Raw genomic sequence first — 22,054 nt, 5'->3', positions numbered from 1 at the left:
ATTTGTTTAAACGTATAATTTGACCCATTTTTGTATATTTTATAGTCATTTCAATTAAAATGTTTTATATTATGCACCATAATAAATAAAATTTATTACATTATTATAAATATATATTTTATATTAATAATAAAATTTGAATCAACTAAATAATTATTACTACTTTATATGAATATAATTATTATTGAATGATATTTTGGTCTATTGGACTAAAAGATAGCTTATTTTAATCTAGCAGAAAAAGAGAAATATTATTTAGATATCTTTTAAAGGAGAGTGAAGTTTTTCTCGTCATTTTATAAAGAAAAAATTTAGGATAATAACTCTCTAATAAATATTTAGTCAACTTTGTCTTTTCTCCCTTTTCCTTTTTTTTTTCCTTGTCTTTATCTAATTATTGGGTTAAAAAATTATTTGAATGTTTTATTAGTTTATTACTGACTAATTATTTTTTTAAAAAGATAAGTTCACTAATATCAGCTATGCAATATGAACAAAATAATTCGCCATTGTATAAAATTACGTAATAGGTAGGATGACAAATTAAATGAACATGTCTGCTTCTTCTTTTTTAGAAGGCGATATAAAAATTCTACCCTGCTTCACTTTTTGGCAGATTGATAGAATGACTCATCATAAAAGAATTTTTTTTTCTTTACAATTTTTTTGCTAATAAAAAGAAAAATATTGGTTAAGTTAATTAAAATAAAAAAAATAAAAATTAAAGTTATCCATAGGATTCTTTAATGTCATTCTATACAAGCTAAGTTAAAAAGAATCTTTTCTTCTGTCTTTTTTAATGTCATGAAACATCTCTCTATTTACTTGGCATACGAAGTATGTGTTTGTGGCCTGATATAATATTAATAGATGTATCCATTTGAACGTCAAATAAATATTTATAAGAGGTCGATCAAGAATAAAATTAGTGTAAAAGGATCTGTGTGTAAGACGTACTTGTCGAAGGAAATCATTTACTTTTGTTCTTACTATTTTAAGCCTCACGTCTAATTTAATCGCACAAGACTTGGGCGTAATATTGACTCCTGTGGTGATTGCTCGTTTGAACCTACCTTGTCTATATTCAATCAAGTTAGCATGCTCGGGAAAAGGAAATAAACCAGTTGGTTGGACTTCATAAAACTAATCTTAGCCCACTTATACATTTTTCTAAATTGTCTTGAAGTCGATGAAATTTGGAGATTGTTTGAGATGTTCTATGGAATAGAAAACATATGCCAGGATTCCCGCAATGGTGTAATATGTCTTCACTTGCGTAATATGATTTGAGGGTCCTAATAGACAATGAACTAGTTGGACTATGATAAAGGTCAATAGAATGAAAATTCATATACCAGAACATGTTCGAAGAAGAGCAACCAACAACACGGCGATTTTTCTGAAGGGCGATGCTGGGTAAGGTGAACATGACTGGTTTGGTTTGTTGAAAAAAAATTTAGAAATTAAGTATCTGGGTCCTTAATCAAATGAATTGTCATATTCAATTGTGAATGGTATGATCACGTACGGCCTCAAGGCACTCACATGCACAAAGACTATAAGATAATCGAGGTTAATCATTCTAGAAAGTATGATAGATATGATTCATTCATCCTAGCACAAAATTTACGGTAAGTATATTACATGCAATACCCCAAAAGGTCTAGGTCTAATTGGAGAGTTATGACCAAATGCAAACCAAGAGGTATGGTTGAGACTGAAGAAAATGACGATGTACAAGAGGAATCATTCCAAAATCTTAAATCAAACCTGTTAGATTAATATCTGAAATTAAAATTTCAAACATTTTTACTGTACTTTTAGAAAAGATTGACATTGTCGACCTCCCGGTACTTCAACTTTAAAATTTGAATGAAGAAGACGATACGAATGACGAAGATAGTGATACTGATGATAATTCTATCTCTCCATCTTTTAATGAATCCGAGTAAATTTGTTTATCTTTTATTTATCATGTGTTTATTTTGTGTCTTATTATAGCAACACTAGTCTAACTTTATTTATTTTAGGTGACAATATGAGATGACAGGAGTAAGGAGGGGTGAGCTGATGGTGGGTGGGCTAGTGACACGTACTTTTTTGTGTAGGAAAGTTGGAATGATCACATAGAGTATACTTGTACTTTTAGGAATGACAATATTGTTTTATTTGTGTTGTTTTGTTATATTTTAGTTTTGAATAATCTTGTCAATTTAATTGAATATTTTTTTTAGGTAAATTCTACCCAACCTCCTCTAAAATAATATGTAAGTTCCCTTTCATTATGTGTCAAATTTTAATTGGTCATCATCTTAACCACAGTTAGATTATTTTGTAATTTATTATTTGAGATAGATAATGATATAATTTCTTAAAATATCAAAACTCCACTTCCGTTTATTGAAGCACCTTTCCACTCCTGCCATGAGAATAAAGGAAGGATAAGAGTAATTTTAGGAAGTAAAAAAAATGAGTTTTAATAGGAGAGAACTCAAAATGTTTAGTAAGGAGTTTTTGTCGGAGAATTTTATTCTTATTCGTTGAAGTTATAGCATAAAGATACTATATATACGTCTCAAAAATTGTAATTGATATCAGTAACAATAACAATATCCTTATTCACATCATCTTATAGAGTTAGTTAAAAAAAAATCTTTCATATTGTTTTTCCTCTTTACAAAATATATAGCGAGTGCATTATTGTGAGTAGTGTTCAATTTCATATTACTCTATATCTATTAGAAGTCAAAATTCTGCTGTAGACTCAACAATTGGTATCAGAGCCAACGTTATATTATTCATTATTTGAGTGGTAAAATTCAATTTTGAATATAATGGCTTCTACTAGTAGTAATGTCAAAGTAGGCAAATATGAAATCGAGAAGTTCAATGGGAAAAATAATTTTTCCTATTGGAGGATGCAGATGAAAAATCTGCTTATATCACAAAAATTACACAAGGCACTGGCAGAAAAAGTGAAAAAGTCAGAGGAAATGAAAGATGAGGATTGGGAATAATTAGATCTTGAGAGGGATATTGCTTTTTTGGTAAATGAAGAAGCAACTGCAGCAGGCATTTGGTTAAAGTTAGAGAGTAACTTCATGACGAAGACTCTAACTAACAGGATCTACTTAAAATCCAAATTGTATACATGCAAGATGGAGGAAGGCACCTCAATCCGAGAATATATTAATAAGTTTGACAGGATCATATCAAACTTAAAGGATATAGATGTGAAGGTTGATGATGAAGACCAAGCACTCATATTGTTACTTTCATTACCGAATTCCTATAAAAATTTGGTGTAGACATTGATGCTGGTGGGTGACACTCTGACCATGGATGAGACGAGGGCATCACTTTTAGCGGATGATCTACGTAAGGTTGCTACAAGTGTAATGTCATCTTCAAATGAAAGAGAGTATAATGATCAAGCACAAGGATTGTTCGCGGCTAGAGGAAGGACTAATGAAAGAGGAAAAGGTAATAAGCGTGAAAAGTCTAGACCAAAATCTAGACCTCACGCGGAGAGAACATGCTTTAAATGTGGTGAGGCTGGATATTTCAAAGCAAATGGTCCAAATAAGAAGATAACTTTCAAGAAACAGAACAACAACAACCCAAAAGAAAAGCAAGAAGCAAGCTACGTCTCAAATGATAAGGAAGATTGTTACTCTGTAACAGAATAATCTTATGAAATCTCCGGTAAGTGGATTCTTGATTCAAGAGCCTCTCACCATATGTGTCCAAATAGGAAGTGGTTTACTACCTATGAAAGCATAAATGGTGGCACAGTTTTAATGGGCAATGATCATGCTTGTAAAACTGTGGGGTTGGGTACTATAAGAATCAAGATGCATGATGGAGGAGTAAGAACCTTAAAGGATGTGAGGCATATTCCAGACTTGCAGAAAAATCTTATCTCCATAGGTTTGTTGGAGAAAAATGGCTGCAAAATAGTTGCGAAAAATGGGGTACTAAAAGTTGTTCGTGGTTCTTTGGTAGTGATGAAGGGAGTTCGTCACGGTAATCTTTATTCTCTTTTGGGGATAACAGTCACAGGTGAGTTAGCAGTTGAAATCGGTGGAAGTAGAGATCAAACAAATTGCACAAGAATATGGCACATGCGGCTTGGACATATGTCAGAAAAAGGTCTATCATTGCTTTGTGGACAAGGTTTGTTGAAGAATATGAAGAAACCACAAATGGAATTTTGTGAGCATTGTGTGTATGGAAAGGCACATAGGGTGAAGTTTTCTACAAGCAAGCATAAAAGCATAGGGTTGTTAGACTACGTGCATATTGATGTTTGGGGCCCGGCTAAAGTTACTTCCAAGGGTGGTTCCAGGTATTTTGTTACTTTTGTTGATAATTATTCCAGGTATGTTTGGATTTACTTCCTCAAATATAAGAATGAGGTATTCGATACTTTTAAGCGGTGGAGAGTAATGGTTGAAAACCGGATAGGTAGGAAGCTGAAAACTCTATGATCTGATAATGGCACAAAGTACACGGATGGGACTTTCAAGGAGTTCTGTGACCGAGAAGGCATTGCAAGACACTGGACAGTTAGAGAAACACCACAACAGAATGGAGTCGCTGAACGAATGAATCGTACGCTACTTGAGAAGGCAAGGTGTATGCGCTCTAATTCCGGGTTAGGCAAAGAATGGTGGGCAGAATCGGTTGCTATAGCTTGCTACATAGTGAATCGATCCCCACATTCTTCTCTAGATGGAGACACACCTTATAAGGTATGGTCAGGGAAACATGCAGATTACGAGAAACTTAGAGTCTTTGGATGCACAGCCTATTATCATGTCAAAGATAATAAGCTTGATGATAGAGCTAAGAAGGCAATCTTTTTGGGGTATCCAAGAGGGGTTCAAGGCTATCGCCTTTGGAGTGTAAATGATTCTAAGTTTGTAATTAGCAGGGATGTTACCTTTGATGAACGATCTATGGTAGCTTTGTCTAAAGATGTGGTGCCAGATGATGGTGATGTTGGAAAAACTTCAAATACTCAAGTGGTGGAGATAGAGTCTAAATACCAACAAATAGACTCTAATAATGTTCAGGTGGAGCATCCTAATGCTACTCGAGATGACGCAGAGGATGAACTTGACATTGAGAAAATTCAGCGAGAAAATGCACATGCATTACAACAGCAGCAGCAGGATTCTTTGGCATCTACTAGGCCAAAGAGAAATTATAAATTTATTCAGAAGTTCGGGTCAGACAAGCCTTTGAGACATTATGGGCAGCTAAACTTGGTAGATTATGCACTCTCAGTGGAAGATGATGAGCCAGTCACCTTCAAACATGCTATCAAAGACAAAGATAGAGAGAGTTGGTTGGTCACTATGGGGGAAGAGATGCAATCTCTTTAAGAACATGACATGGGATGTGGTCCCATTGTCCGTGGAAAAGACTGCAATTGGTTGTAAGTGGGTGTATAAAAGAAAAAAAGATCCTACTAAGTCAGATGGTACAAGATTCAAAGCTAGGTTAGTAGCAAAGGGATTTGAACAGAAAGAAGGTGTTGATTACAATGAGATATTTTATCATGTGGTGAAACACACTTCCATACGGGTGCTTTTAAGTCTTGTCGCTCATGGTGATCTTGAGTTGGAACAACTAGACGTGAAGACTGTATTCTTGCATGGTGACTTAGAGGAAGAAATTTACATGTATCAATCTGAGGGTTTCAAGGTTGAGGGTAAAGAAAGTCAGGTATGTCGCTTGAGGAAATCGCTATATGGATTGAAATAATCTTCTCGGCAATGGTATAAGCGATTTGACTCCTTTATGTTAAAACAAGATTTTTCCAGAAATAATTATGATTGTTGTGTATACATTCGTAAGCTTTCTGGAGGTGATTATATCTATCTTCTATTGTATGTGGATGACATGCTTATTGCCTCTAAGAGCAAGGTAGAGATAGATATGTTAAAGGTTCAACTTGGTAAAGAATTTGAAACAAAAGACTTGGGTGCTGCACGAAAAATATTAGGCATGAAAATTAAAAGAGAGAGAGATCAAGCCAAAAATTATTCTTAAGCCAAAGAGGATACATTGAGCGCGTCATTGAAAGGTTTGAAATGAAAAATGCTAAATCCGTGGTAACGCCGTTGGCTCCACATTTTAGATTCTCTAGTAAACAATCTCCCACAACAGCAGAGGATAAGGCTTACATGGAAAATGTACCTTATGCTAGCGCAGTCGGTAGCCTAATGTATGCTATGGTGTGTACACGCCCAGATATTTTATAGGCAGTCAGTGTTGTTAGCAGGTTCATGGCAAACCCGGGTAAGGCACACTGGGAAGCAGTCAAGTGGATATTAAGATACTTGAAGGGTACCATTGACACAGGTTTATGCTTTAGTGGAAAATCATGTCAAATCAGCGACTTTGTTGATTCTGATTATGCTGGTGATCTAGATAGAAGACGTTCTACGACTGGTTATGTATATAAAATACAAGGTGCTCCAGTTAGTTGGCGATCAATGTTACAAGCTACAGTGGCACTATCTACTATAGAGGCTGAGTACATGGCAGTAGCAGAAGGGGTAAAAGAAGCATTGTGGCTAAGGGGTCTTCTAGATGATTTGGGGTTGAAGCAAGATTGCGTGAATCTGAGTTGTGATAGTCAAAGTGCAATTCATTTGGCTAAAAATCAGGTTCATTATGCTCGTACCAAGCATATTGATGTAAGATATCACTTCGTGCGCGATGTTATAGAGAAAGGTAACATTTCTCTTATAAAAGTAGACACAGATGAAAACCCTGCTGATATGTTGACTAAAGTAGTGTCAGGAAACAAGTTCTAACACTGTTTGGAATTGCTCAATATTGCTTCATGTTAGGCAATACATGGAGAAATAGAGGAATTACGATTGGTTTGATCCTGAACAAGGGCACGTAGGCAGTCATTGTAAAAATGATGCAACCAGATATGAATACCACACTTTGATCGTCTAAAATTTGAGTAGATTTCAAATTGTGACCGAGGTGGAGAATTGTGAGAATAAAGGAAGGATAATAGTAATTTTAGGAAGTAAAAAAAATGAGTTTTAATAGGAGAAAACTCAAAATGTTTAGTAAGGAGTTTTTGTCGGAGAATTTTATTCTTATTCGTTGAAGTTATAGCATAGAGATACTATATATACATCTCAAGAATTGTAATTGATATCAGTAACAATAACAATATCCTTATTCACATCATCTTATAGAGTTAGTTAAAAAAAATCTTTCATATTGTTTTTCCTCTTTACAAAATATATAGCGAATGCATTATTGTGAGTAGTGTTCAATTTCATATTACTTTTTATCTATTAGAAGTCAAAATTCCGCTGTAGACTCAACACCTGCATTCTTTCTTCATCGCGTAGCTTCCGTCCTTCCATCGCCATCGTGACAAAGAAGCACCAACGTCGTCGTCGTCGTCTCTTAACAACGTCGTTAAATTCTCGTCGTAACTTTGCCGTGCTTCCCAATATAGCCAGTGCTGACCTTATCACTATCTCCTATCCTCTCATTCAATCCCTCTTCCTGCAGTGGATCATTCTTTATCAACATAATTAATGGTTAGTTTGGTTATTAAATTTTTTTTATTAAAAAATATATCTTTATTTAATTATGATAGAATATATATTCATATGCAAAATGTAATATAATAAAATAAATCTATTCAGAGTCCTTAAAAGTATAATTAAAATCAGGAACATACAAATATAATAATAAAATTTATATTCTAAACAAATAAACATATCTTTTATCATACATAAATTATTTAAAAAATGAATAAATGGTTAAAATTAATAACACAAGTTTAAAATGATAAAATCCAACTTTTTTACAAGTATTTTTTATAGTATTTTTATTCTTTTAAATTTTAATTTATTAGTATTTTATTATTTACTTAATAATTAAACAAATTATTTTCATGAAAAATTATTTTTTATATTATTTTAAAGAAGAGACCAATATAACAGTTTAAAAAGTAACGTAAAAATAATATTTTAAATAAAAAATAGTTAATATTAAAATTTTTAAATGCAAAAATAAATTGTATAGATATTTAAGAGATAAATATGAAATACATGGCTAAAATAAATAAAACAGACAAAAATAATTCTCTATTTCTCAAGAGTATTTCTATTTATATATTTTATTTATTTTAGATATGTATTTCATATTTATCTGTTAAATATTTGTACAATTTATTTTTGTATTTAAAAATTTTAATATTAAATATTTTTATTTAAAATATTATTTTTACGTAATTTTTTAAACTGTTATATTAGTCTCTTTTTTAAGATAATACAAAAAATAATTTTTTATAAAAATAATTTGTTTAATCATTAATTAAATAATAAAGTATTAATAAATTAAAAATTAAAAAAATAAAATATTATAAAAAATACGATAAGAAAGTTAAATTTTATTATTTTAAATTTTTGTTATTAATTTTAACAATTTATTCAATTTTTTAAAATAATTTATGTATGATAAACATATGTTTACTTGTTTAGAGTACAAATTTTATTATTATATTTATATGTTCATGATTTTAATTATATTTTCAGTACCTTGAATAGATTTAGTTTATTATATTATATTTTACATATAAATGTATGTTTTATTATGTAATTAAATAAAGATATATTTTTTTAATAAAAAAATTTAATAACCAAATTAACTATTAATTATGTTAGTAAGGAGTGGAAATGTGTTTCAATTAACGGGAATGAGATTTTGATATTTTAAAAAATTATACCATTACCCATTTCAAATAATAAATTACAAAATAACCCAACTTGGTTAAAATAATGACCAATTAAAATTTAACACATCATGAAGGATAACTTACATATTATTTTAGAGGAGTTGGGTAGCATTCAACTTTTTTTTTATATTATTTACTTCATGTATTAAAATTTAATCATATAACAGGTATCAAATAAACAGTTAAAAGAAATATATTTATTGACGGCATAGTATCTGAACTATATGTGATTATTTGTTTTCTGCCTATATACTCAAGATATATAATAACAGTGAAAAAACATAAATATTTTACAGGTAGCACATTTTAGTAAATAAAATACTTAATTAATTTAAATAAAAAACCCCTTACTATACAAGCTAATAATAAGAAAGCTAAATTAAATATATAGAAGAAGAATAATGAAAAAACCATTAAAAAAACTCAAACATGTTTTCCTTGCAATGACTATTACAGATTTGCATGCTCATTTTGTCCCTCTGTTTTTCTCTCTTTTTCACTCTTGCTCATTACACTTGGCCAGTTAGGGTAGCTAGCAGTTGGCACGCACCATATATTCAAAATTAAATAAAAAAACATGGTTGCGAGAAAAATATCTATATACATGTACAACAAGATATTTATATTATACGCCACGCATAGTAAATACTAACTAATTATGCGAAGGTGGAGAATCTGATTCACTTGTTGATGATCTTCTATTCGTGTGGTGTCTCTCATTCTCTGAATTTAAATGTGAATGTGGCCTTGGTGACTTAGGTGATTTAGCAAGTGGATGTGGTCGCCTATGATGATGATGATGTCCACTTTTCTTCTCCTTGTTAGGAGAAGGAGAAGGAGAAAAAGAAGATTCAACACCACTATTATTATTATTACTTTCATTAGGAACGGTATACACAAAGGGCCCAATTGGAATATCATCAAAGTCCTGAAGGGGATCAAGAACCCTAACAACAGCACTCATAGTGGGCCTGTTCCTGGGCCTATGGCTAAGGCATTGGTAGGCCAATGCTGCAGCCTTTCTTGATCCCATTTCAGAGTACTGCCCTTCAAGTTTAGGGTCCATTATCCTTCCAAGTTTTCTTGGGTCATTAAGCATTGGCCTTGCCCATTCCACAAGGTTTTGTTCCCTTGGTACCCTACTCTTGTCCACTGATCTTCTTCCTGTTAGAAGCTCTAACAATACTACCCCAAAGCTGTACACGTCACTCATTGCTGTCAAGTGACCTACACAACAAAAAATATAATAAATATAAGATATTATGAACATTAATGTGTTAGACTGTTCGTTAGCTATGCTATAATAAATTACAATTAATTCTGAGGTAAAGGTTTAATAATTATTAAAATTGAGTTAGGTACAAGTTGACAACAACCGTGTTAGCAGTTAACTATCATTAGAAATGTCAAGGTGTTTTTTCTCCTAAGATTGTTTTTGTGGACAAATGTAAAATGGCGGTGCATGATCAATGGTGTAATAAAAGCTAAATAAATATATGTTTCTGATTATAGTTAGAGAATGAATATTTTCATTCTCTTACATGTTATTTATTCATTATATTTTTGTTTAAATATGTTAAAAAATAGAGTATTATTGTCAAAATAAAAATGATGACAATATCCATTTCATTTTGATTATATATAGGTATTTGCTAAACTTGTATTCCTTTGTTTTATTCTATTTTAATTTATCTAATAGAATGATAGATAAATGAGAACGAATAGAATAATTGGTGTACATTTTTGTTATGTATATAAAATACAATACAATTATATGTAACTAGTGTATTAATAAACACGTATAAATTTATCTTTTTATCAGTTAAACGTAGGTAATAGTAAAAAATGTGTAATTACTAATTAATTAATATGGTCAACAGAATTCTTGAATTCAAACGCTAGAAACTGCAAAATGCCATTTTAATAAATATTTTATATTTATATATATATATTTTATACGAATGAGATCTAATTTTTTTATAATATAGCATAGCATGGTTGTCCTTATAATATTGATCTAAGTCATCACTTCTAGTGTTAATGCCTAAATTAGTATATGTATGGATGTATATATGATTCAAAAAAATGAAAATGGAGTATGTATATATATTTAGAATTGTAGCACAGCAAATAAAAAAAAAAGTTAGAATTGAATAAGAAATAAAATATACCTGTCATGACATATTCCGGGGCAGCATAGCCTTGGGTTCCCATAACACGAGTTGAAACGTGGGTGTCATCTCCTTCAGGACCATCCTTTGCTAACCCAAAATCAGATAGTTTTGCATTGTAATCCTAAAACCATAATTCATTATATTGAATGAGTTCAATAAATAATTATTCTAATGGAGAGAGAGAGAGAGAAATTATTTATATATTATTAATGCTTACAGAGTCTAACAATATGTTTGAAGCTTTGAAATCTCTATAGATGACTTGCTTCTCTGCCTCATGGAGAAAGGTTAAACCCTTTGCAGCTCCAACAGCAATTTTCATTCTTGTTGACCAGGGCAATGATGCTGAGAATCCTGGGAAAAAAAGAAGTAAATTAATTAATCCAATATGAAGATTATTATTGAAAGAAAATTAATTATTTAGCTAATATCTTACTTCTAAATAGTTGATTTTCTAAGCTGCCTCTTGGTAAGTATTCATATACCAAAAGCCTATGATCTTCTTCACAGCAATATCCAATCAGCTTCACAAGGTGTGGATGCCTTAGTTGACCCAGGAAAACTACTTCAGTCTGTTGCAAATTAAAACCAAAACAAGCAAGGTTAGAACTTAGAACCCACAAGTCAAAAAACACTAATTATTACCATAAATTCATAATTAACCACTTATTATATCATTAATTACCAAGGTATTATATTTATAATAATGTGATCAATTACACTTGCGTACACAATAACATTTTATTTGCAAAGGTAGGTATAAAATCGACTTCCGATCCCTTGATTATATTAATATATACATACCAACCACTCTTTATGGCCTTGGGAGCCATCCAAGTCCAAGAGCTTAACAGCAACAGGCTGAGGCTTAAGGCCATGCCTAAGCTTGTCATCAATGAAGCCCTTGTGAACCGGTCCGAACCCGCCTTCACCGAGGAAGTTACTGGACGAGAAATGCTGAGTGATGAGCTTGAGCTCAGCCAGCGTGAAGACATGCAGGTTTGTTCCCGCCAGCGACATCGACAGATCCTCCGAGAATGTTGTGCTTGGGAAGCTCAAGTCACTCACTGATATCCTCTGCGAACATATTGGCTTCGTCGAAACCACTCTCTTCGGCTTTCTTGATGGGTACTCTCCTTTGTAACAACCCGGCAACATTGATTTCCATATTCCTTTCATGAATGTCATTCTTCTTCTTTCTTCTATCAATGAATCGATATGATGTGATACTAGTGTATATTTATATGGTGATGCACTTGGTGGGAATATGAGAGTGTTAGGTAAGAAGGATCGAGAGAGATAGTGTGTGCGTGGTAAGGTGGAAATGGAAAATGAGGTTTTGGACTTTTCAAGAGAGAATGTAAAATAAAGAGAGTTCTAATATTCAAAATCTTCAACTGCACCAAGAGAAAAATGGAGAGGCTTTTCTACCTTCTTTCTTTGGTTGATTTTTTCTCCGTCTAGGTTCTAATTTCTTTTTTATTAGTTGTGTAGGTATATGCAATTTGGAATACTTGCACTCTTTAATTGTGTGTGCGTGTATATTTATAGAAAGAGAGAAGTTTTCGATACTTGCATGTAGTGGTTGTTTGGCAAGCAAGAAAAGACCAAAAGATTTGAACAACTTAATTAATTAAGATTTTGATTATTATTATTTGATTTAAATGGGGAACCCCAAGTCTACCATGTAATTATCAAAGCAAAATGACATGCCTACCCTCCGTTCCTTGACTTTGATGCATTAATGGTTATAAGTTTGGAAAGGGAACTTTTTTGGCTCGTCTTCTTATCTTATTATATATGTAATAATAATTTGCAACCTTTCCGATTTCAAAAGCACCTTCAAGAATATTTCCTCTAATTTTCCAAAGGGATAGATGTGACATAAACTACAAAGTCTTGCAAAGCTGCACTTTCTTCGGACCAAAATATTTTCATACGGCAAATAATATTCATTTAAAAATCCTATTTTTACTCCCTACCCCTTCGCTTAACTCATTGGGTTATCGTTGACCTTCTTCCAACATATGCTGTTTAAAGAGGAGTTCTAGTAGCCCCGAAAAATATATCGAGAAAAAAAAGGAGAACAAACAAACAGAAGAATAAAAAATTATCTTTATTTTTTTTTTTTTTACAAAGATAAGACCTCTAAATGAATATGAGAAATTATGTCATTTGAATTATAATCACATAAAATTGTCTTTGTTATTATAAAATGAAAGTGTATACTTAATAATATATTAAAAAGCAACGTAAATATAATTTCTCATACTCAAATTACCAAATAATAATTATATGTGTATATATGTTTTACTATATATTAAACTCACTTGACATTTTTGTTTTTGACCATTATTATTTGATTGAACGTGATTCTCAACCGCGATCAGGGTAAAATCACACCAAATCTAAATAGATAAATGTTAAAAAAGTTAGGTCTACAATATAATGTGAATTCCGAAACATTTTTCACATACGTTCCATTCTATTTCCCTAGTCCTCTACTCAAAAGGCCAATTTCGTGAATCAAGGAGATTATATGTGTATACATTTTATTTACATGTTTATTTTTCTTATGCGTGTTTGTTCTTCAGCGTATTGAAAATAAAATCCTTGGTTGGTCAACTTCAGCATAGAGTTGGTTTGCGGTTTCTAGAAGATGATGCAGCTCAAATACAAATTAATTAATGCAACTTGTTCAGTTGTCTTAAATAAATACAAAAAATGACGAAACAACATATTATGGCCTAGCTTTCAAGCTAGCGAGGCATGACAGTAATAGCCAGTCCAAGTATGCCTTTTCTGGAAGCATGCTCGCCCAATAAAATTAAACAATAATGATTGAGAGATAATATAAAATTAGTCTAAATTTATTTTAATTTATTTAGTAATCATTAATGATTACTAAAATTAGTGAATAGTAAATAAAATAAGTTTAAATCGTTTGGATTTATTTTTTACTTTTTTTAGCATTGCTGAAAGTTAAATTTAAATTAAATCTAAAGTCTAATCAGACTTAAATTCGACCAGCATAAATCAAACTAAAATTTTTACTAATAAATTTTCTGTCATTTACTATAAATACTATAATAGGGAGGAAAAAAAATTTGTCACAAGTATATAATTTTACTCAATAATGTTCTGTATCCATGTAATTTCACTAAGAGAAAGTATAAGGAATCAGTAGAATATTTGTACAATGTGTACAATGGAGATTTAGGGAGTATTAGAGATATGGATATTATGTCATATAGCCATTGTACGCATTGTACAAATATTCTATTGGCTTCCTAGCAGGACTCTTTCTCTAACCAAGTCAACCAAATTCTTTTTGAATCACGCGCCCTCACCTTTTAACGTAAAACTTCTTCCTCAATGTAGAGCTTCTCTTTCTCAACGTAGAGCTTCTTCTTCCTCAATATAGAGCTTCTCTTTCTCAACGTAAAGCTCTCGTCGTTCTTCTCTATTCTGATTTCTCTACTTTTCTTCTTCGTTTTCTTCAACATAAAACTTCATTTTCTTTTTTGATCTGCATTACATTTATGTTTTTCATTTTCTTCTTTGATCTGCATTGCATTTATCTTCTTCGTTTTCTTCTTCGTTTTTAGATTTCAGATTTCTTCTTCGTTTTTAGATTTCAATAGCGTATCAAAACAATGAATGATTCAACTTCAAATCAGTTGAATGAGAGCGGTTTGGATTATTCTTCTGAATCGAATCAAGTGGTCGAGGTTTGGATTATTCTATTTTGAATTGAATGGAATGGAATGCAATCGCTAAATTCAGTTGTTTATGAACACAATTTTCTGTTCATTTGGTATTGTGCATTGGTTTTGTTTTACTAATATTTTCGGTTCATTCTAGACGTAGGTGTTTCTAAATTTGAATTTATATAATGGACAATTTTTGGTTCATTTGGTATTATACAACGGTTTTGCTTTGATAATATTTTCGGTTCATTCTTCAATTATTTTGAATTGAATGGCAATAGAATGCAATTGAATAAAGTGATAGTGAATAGAATGCAGGAGTTTCTGAATTTACAGAATGCATATGTTTCGGTTTATTGGTCATTACAGAATGCACATGTTATGACAATATTTTTAGTTCATTTTACAGTCCAGGTGTGTTGTGGATGAACAGTTTGTCCTAAAGGTTGGAATGACTTTCAAGACACTAGAAGAAGCTAGAAAGTTCTACAAAGATTATTCTAAACTTGTCAGTTTTTCTACGAAAATAAGGAACACCACTTAGAAAGGAGATGAGATTAAGAATCAACTAATATTACATGTAGTAGATAGGGGAAGTAAAAATCTAAGATATCTCCAACTCTGAAGACAAACTCTTCAGCTGGAATAAACTGTCCAACTAGAATTTATGTACATATATTAAAGGATGTTGGTCTTTGGATAATTTCAAAAGTTGTTTTGAATCATTCACACTGTTGTTGTCTAAATCAAGTAGAGATGCTTAAACAACACAGGGAGCTAAGAATGTTGTGCGTCGTACCATTAAAAACAACAAGGAAGCCAGAATCAGATCGAGTAAAATATATCAGTCATTTGTAGAGCAACAGACAGTCATCGGGAACTAAATTTTATTGAAAAATATGTGAGAAATTATATTACAAGAGAAGTACGAAATATTTTCAAACAAGACGATGCCAAAGAATTTGGCAAATACTTATTAAGAATGAAAGAGAAGAATCAAATTTTTTTGTTGAGCTTAACCTTGACGCTAATCACTCCATTAAAAATGTATTTTGGGCCGATGCAAGAAGTAGGGCTGTATACGAATATTTTAGAGATGTTGTTTCATTTGATACTACTTACAACACAAACAGGTATTCCGTTCTCTACGATATAGTTTTCAGTGCATATAGCCAACAAATTTTGGTTCATAACTATTCTGAGTGTCCATTTTTGTAGGTACAATCTGGTTTTTGGTTCTTTTGTGGGTGTGAATCACCACGATCAGTCGACACTTCTCGGATGTGTTTTGTTGAAAAATGAGGACATCTAGTCATTTCAATGGTTATTCGAATGTTGGCTTTGTTGCAGGGGAGGGAAGGCACTAAAAGGAATTCTTACCGATCAATGCCCATCGATGCAAAGGGATATTAAGACCTGTATGCCAACAATAATTCACCGATGGTGCATTTGGCATAACATGAAGAAGATCCCAAGCAAATTAAATGGCTACAAGCGACACAAAAAATCGAACAAGAGATGAGTTATGTTGTTTAGAACTCGTTTACAAAAGACGCATTCAACAAAAATTGGAATGATTTTGTCACAAAGTATGGTGTTGGAGGCAATAAATGGCTTTCAGGTAATTGAGGTTTAATTCGAATCATTTAATGTTGTTACTTTTTTCGATGAAAATGAGTATAACTTTCGGTTCATTTGCACGTCTAACTTCGGTTCATTTTGCAGAGCTTTTTGAAGATCGTCATTTATAGATTCCAATTTATCTGGATAACCACTTTTGGTCTGGGATGAAAAGCACACAAAAGAGCGAGACCATGTATATTTTTTTTAACAAGTTTATCACATGCAATATCTCCTTGATTCAATTTGTAAAACAATATGATAATTGCCTAGGAAGCAGAGAATAAAGAAAGAGAGAATTTGATGTTGCAGATTTTCACACCGTAATACTGTGTGCAATAAAATCACCAATAGAGGCTCTATTTCAGCACATGTATACTCATTAAAAGTTCAGGAAAGTTCAAGCACAATTCAGAGGAAAGATGAATTGCATCACCAGATCAATGCATTCCACTCTAGGTTTTATGGCATACGAAGTTGTAGAGCAGGTTTTTAACTTAACATTCAACAAGTTTGTTGTTATATATGACACAGTATCACGCGAAGTAAAGTGCCAGTTCTTGTTGTTTGAGTCAAGGTGGATACTATGCTGCCATTCTCTAAGTGCCTTAAGCTTTGAGCGAGTAGATAAAGTGGCACCAAAATATATATTGGAATGCTGGAGTAAGAACGTAAAGAGGAGGCACACACATATCAAAAGCAGCCAAGACGAGCTTCTATTGGAGTCAAGAAGCAAGAGATTCGATGATTTGGTATTTCGGTCGCACAATATTTGCGAATTTGCGTCAAAATCTGAGGAGCTGACTAGAATTCTGCACTGGGATTTCGATAATGTCATGGACGAGATGCAAAAATATCAAGCAAAAAATAAAAGTAAATGTTCGTTATCTCATTAAGACGCTACGTTGAGTGATGTTAACGACCTTCAAAGCCCCCAACATGTTAGAACAAGAGGCCGTCTCAAGAACAGATTAGGATCAAATATGGAAAAAAAGATTGCAAATGCAATAAAGAAAAAGAAAAAGCTAGCTCTAAGTGAGGTAACATTGATTTGCTTTTGATGAGGGAAAAATTTGTTGGTGCATTTTGCTAGTATATAATTTATTTTCTTTTTTGCAGTTGAACCTTTTAGATGGTGGATCAATGATTGATGCACAGGATATGGATTATCCTGGAGAGGATTATAAAAGTTTCGATTTTTATTAACATAAATTTTGATTCATGTAAGACTAAATTTTGGTTCATCTGGGTTCTAGTCATATAATGAGAGTTAATTTGGATTCATGTTTTATTGAATTGTTACTTCTGCAATTGTGTTATGTCAAATAGTTTAGGTGTTTTTGAAATTGAATAATGATATATACATTTTTTTGTTTTCGTGCATTAATTTTGATTTATTTGTGTTTTTTGGCGTTCTTGATGTTTGATAAATACATTGAATCCATTCACTGTAAACTTAGATTCATTCAATACAGTCCAGACAGTTCCAACAAATATAAACATTAACACTAACATTAACATTTACATTAACATTAACATATTTACATTAAAAAAAGATTTTTAAATATATACATTAACACTTACAACGAGTCAAAGAAAAATGTTTGCTTTTTTACGAGTTAAATAAATTAGTGTTAATTACAATTCCTTACAACGAGTCAATGATTGAAATTATAATCTATTACTTTCTAAATCCCCAGATGAGAATTTACAAAAAGGGCTTGAGAGAGCAGCGGATGACTTTGGGAGTCTTATCGCTCCAGATGCCTTAATGAATTTGTTTTTCAATTTATTTATCTTGTGCAAGAGAATGGTTGGACTATATTCCGCCTGAAAGCATTTATTTCTTCCTACAATTCAATTGAAAGAAATTACTTAATTTGAACCCAACTAAAATAAGAAATAAACAAAATTTTATTAAGAAAGAAATTAGTTACCCGTTTCTAATTTTTACATCTATACTTCCCATTTTTTATCTTTTCAGGATCAATTGTTTCCAGCCATTTCATCATATATATCATGCAATCAAAACTAAGAAAGAAATAAGAAGGTAAAATATGATTAATAGGAGAGACAATAAAACATATTAATAATAGTACTATATCAAAGAAAGATTTACTTTGTTCGTTGACTGCAGATCAGAATATATAGTGCTTCAAGAGAACTTGGAAGAGCTACTGATGAGTAGATATTTTATACGCTTTTTGGCATCATTTTCATATAGTTTTCATTATATTTTGTTTAAGTTTTATTATATTTTCATAGGTTTTAGTGCAAAATTTATATTTTTAGATTCTACTTTGAGTTTGTGTGTTTTATGATGATTTCAAGTATTTTCTGGTTGAAATTGAATAGTTTTGGCAAAGTTTGATTCAGAGACAGAGAAAAGACTGCAGATACTATCAGGATCTGACCTCCATGCACTCGAAGGAGCATTTCTAGAGCTATAGAAGTCCAAATAGTGCGCTCGCAATGGCTATGGAAAGCTAAAACTTCCAGGGCTTTCCAGAAATATATAATATTCTATACTTTGCTTTGGAAATGAAGGCCCAAAACTGGTGTTCAATACCAACTACCAGCCCCATTCCTGGCGTCCAATGCCCAAAATGGGGTAGCTCGCGTCCAACGCCCATTCAGGAGTCCAAAGCTGGCGTTGGACGCCCAAAAGGGAGCACTAGCTCGTGGCTTCACTCAAACTCAGCTCAAACACTCACCAAGTAGGTCCGGAAAGTGGATTTTCGCACTATAGGACTAGTTATCTTATTTCTGTAATTCTTAGTTATCATATTAGTCTATATAGAACAAGGATCACCCTTGTTCAGGACATTTATGTCATATTTTCGAATACATTACTTTTATGTACAGTATGAGTCACTAACCTCCTAGGTTAAGGTTAGGAGCTTAGCTGATTCTTATGGATTAATAATATCACTATTCTTTTTCAATCTATGCTTGATTCTATTCTAAGATGTATCTTCGTTCTTCATCTTAATGGATTGGGAGTGTAACTTGACCGTTATCCCTTTTCCACATGAGTTCTTGCGAGTCCTTGATGGGATAGTAATGAACCAAAAGCTTGATTATACATCTCTTAGACGGCTAATCCATGACTTCGTTGGGTACTTGGAGACATCAGTGCAGCCGAGGTACGGGGCGATTAGAGCCTTTATATTATAGGCTAGAACCAAAGAAGCAACATTCTCTTATCTGGAAGATCCGACCTTGTCTGTGGCGTTTTGAGTAGGATCACCAAGGGAATAGACTGCTAGAGCTTCACCCCCGTTCAAATTGGATGACCGCTGACCCGTCGTTTGATCTGAAGTAGAGGAGATTAACGGCCATTGAGCCGGGGTTAATCATTTACAGCCTGCCAGAAAGAATCAGCAGAAGTTGGAGTAGATGGTGAGAAAAGTTGATCCAAAAGGAAGAAGCATCTCCGAAGCCTCAACCGTTCTCATACCATTGATTTCACACCTATCTAGTAACGTTTTATTTATTTATCTGTTTTATGCGTTTTCTCGTGACAACTATATTTTCTATCCACCTGACTAAGATCTGCAAGGTAACCATTGCTTGCTCAAACCAACAATCTCCGTGGGATCGACCTTCACTCACCTGAGGTATTACTTGGACGATCCAGTGCACTTGCCAATCTATCTGTGCGAAACTTGCCAATCTTGGCGCCGTTGCCGAGGATTGTTCGGATTTGACAAACTACTGGATTATCTTGTTGGTTAGATTAAGTACTTTTTATTTTTGTTTGTGTCTTTTGTTTTCTTTTTCAAAAACTTTTTTAAAATCCATCTTTTCTTTGTCTTTTGTTTGAGTCAAGTGTCAGTTCTTAAGTTTGGTGTCCTGTCTGTTTTCATCTTTTTCCTTAAAAATTTTCAAAAATTAAAAAAAGTGTTCTTCTTGGTATTCAAGTTGTTCTTGTTTCTTTTCTTATTTTGGTCTTAAAAATTTTAAGTTTGGTGTCGTTTAGTTGTTTTTCCTTAAAATTTCGAAAAAGCTAGTGTCTTTGAACTAAAAATTTTAAGTTTGGTATCTTTTGGTTGTTTTTCTCTTTCTTCATTAATTCAAAAAAAAAGTAAAAAAATATCTTTTTATCTTTATTCAAAACTTTTCGAAAATCTTGTTTCCTTTCTTATTTTGATTTAAGAATTTTTAAGTTTGGTGTTTTCTTGTTAGTAAAGTCAAATTTCAAATCTTATATTTTTAAATTTTTTCAAATCTTTTCTTTTAATTTAATTCTTTCCTATCTTATCTTTCTTTTAAAATTTTAAAATTCAAAAATTTTTCAAATCTTTATCTTATCTTTTTATCTTTCTTTAAATTTCAAGTCATTATCTTATCTTATCTTAATTTTAAATTTCAAAATCAAATCTTTTCAAAATTCAAATCTTTTTCAAATCTTCACCATATCTTATCTTTTCAACTTTATTTTCAAATCTTTATCTTATTTTGTTTAAAATTTCAAAATTTTTAAAATCAAATCTTTTTCAAATATCCTATCTTATCTTTTCAAATCTTTCTTAATTAGCTACTTGTTTTCTCTTCCTTCTTTTTTAAAACCTCCTAACTAATTCCTCTTTCTTCTATTTTTAAAAACTTCTTACTTCCTACTCTCTTTTCTTTTTTGAAAATCATCTTTTAATTTTCAAATATTTTTAATTCAATTAATAAATAAAATAAAAACAAAAAATATTTTAATTCTAATTTCTCTTTTTACTTCTTAAATTTTTGGATTCTTCTACCCCTCTATTCGAATTCTTCTTTCCATTCCCCTATCTTCATTCTTCTTTCTTCTTCACATCTCACAGGGAGTTCTCTATACTTTGACATAGAAACTCCCATTCTCTTTCTTTCTTGTTCTTCTTTTTCTTGTTTATAAGCAGGAACAGAGATAAAGAACCACTCTTTGATCCTGATCTTGAACCTGAGAGGACCCTGAGGAAGCGTTTACAACAAGCTAAAGCACAACACTTTAGAGGAGACTTCATAGAACTTTTCAAACAAGAAACTGAAAATACAAACATGGCAGCTGAACAGAATAATGGAGGAGATGCGAGGAAGGTTCTTGGTGACTTCACTGCACCCACTTCTAACCTCTATGGAAGAAGTATCTCCATACCTGGCATTAGAGCAAATAACTTTGAGCTTAAGCCTCAGTTAGTATCTCTAATGTAACAAAATTGCAAATTCTATGGACTTCCACTGGAAGATCCACATCAATTTCTATCTGAATTCTTGAAAATCTGTGATACTGCTAAGACCAATAGAGTGGATCCTGAGGTTTACAGGCTTATGCTTTTTCCTTTTGCTGTTAGAGACAGAGCTAGGATATGGTTGGATTTTTAACCTAAGAAAAGCCTAGACTCTTAGAAAAAGTTGGTCAATACTTTCTTGGCCAAATTCTTTCCACCTCAAAAGATGAGCAAGCTCAGGGTGGAAGTTCAAACCTTCAGACAAAAAGAGGGTGAATCTCTCTATGAAGCTTGGGAAAGATACAAGCAATTGATCAGGAGATGTCCTCTTCACATGCTCTTAGAATGGACTGTCCTAGGTACCTTCTATGATGGTCTATCTGAGATGTCCAAGATGTCATTGGACCACTCTGCTGATGGATCACTCCACTTGAAGAAAATGCCTGAAGAGGCATAGGAACTCATTAAAATGGTTGCAAATAACCAATTCATATATACTTATAAGAGAAACCATGTACACAATGGCGTAGCTCAGAAGAAAGGAGTCCTGGAGGTTGA

At 32.2% G+C, this 22,054-nt stretch overlaps 1 protein-coding gene and 1 non-coding gene across 2 annotated transcripts; both read right to left on the bottom strand.

Annotated features, from left to right (window-relative positions):
- Positions 1-9,201: 9,201 nt before the first annotated feature.
- LOC107630455 (serine/threonine-protein kinase RIPK) lies at positions 9,202-12,480 on the bottom strand. Its single transcript, XM_016333585.3, has 5 exons — positions 11,767-12,480; positions 11,399-11,534; positions 11,180-11,316; positions 10,960-11,083; positions 9,202-10,015 (listed from the first exon to the last, which is right to left on the bottom strand). The coding sequence occupies exons 1-5, from the start codon at positions 12,148-12,150 to the stop codon at positions 9,441-9,443; spliced, it is 1,356 nt and encodes a 451-aa protein (XP_016189071.1). The 5' UTR covers positions 12,151-12,480; the 3' UTR covers positions 9,202-9,440.
- A 9,248-nt stretch (positions 12,481-21,728) lies between these two features.
- LOC148570625 (small nucleolar RNA R71) lies at positions 21,729-21,836 on the bottom strand. The gene has a single exon (XR_015908657.1). It is a non-coding gene; the product is annotated as a small nucleolar RNA R71 (small nucleolar RNA).
- Positions 21,837-22,054: the final 218 nt, after the last annotated feature.

This window comes from Arachis ipaensis, chromosome B3, assembly GCF_059453495.1.
Source record: "Arachis ipaensis isolate K30076 ecotype BB chromosome B3, ASM5945349v1, whole genome shotgun sequence".
Taxonomy (NCBI): domain Eukaryota; kingdom Viridiplantae; phylum Streptophyta; class Magnoliopsida; order Fabales; family Fabaceae; genus Arachis; species Arachis ipaensis.
This window is presented reverse-complemented; position numbering and strand designations above follow the sequence as displayed.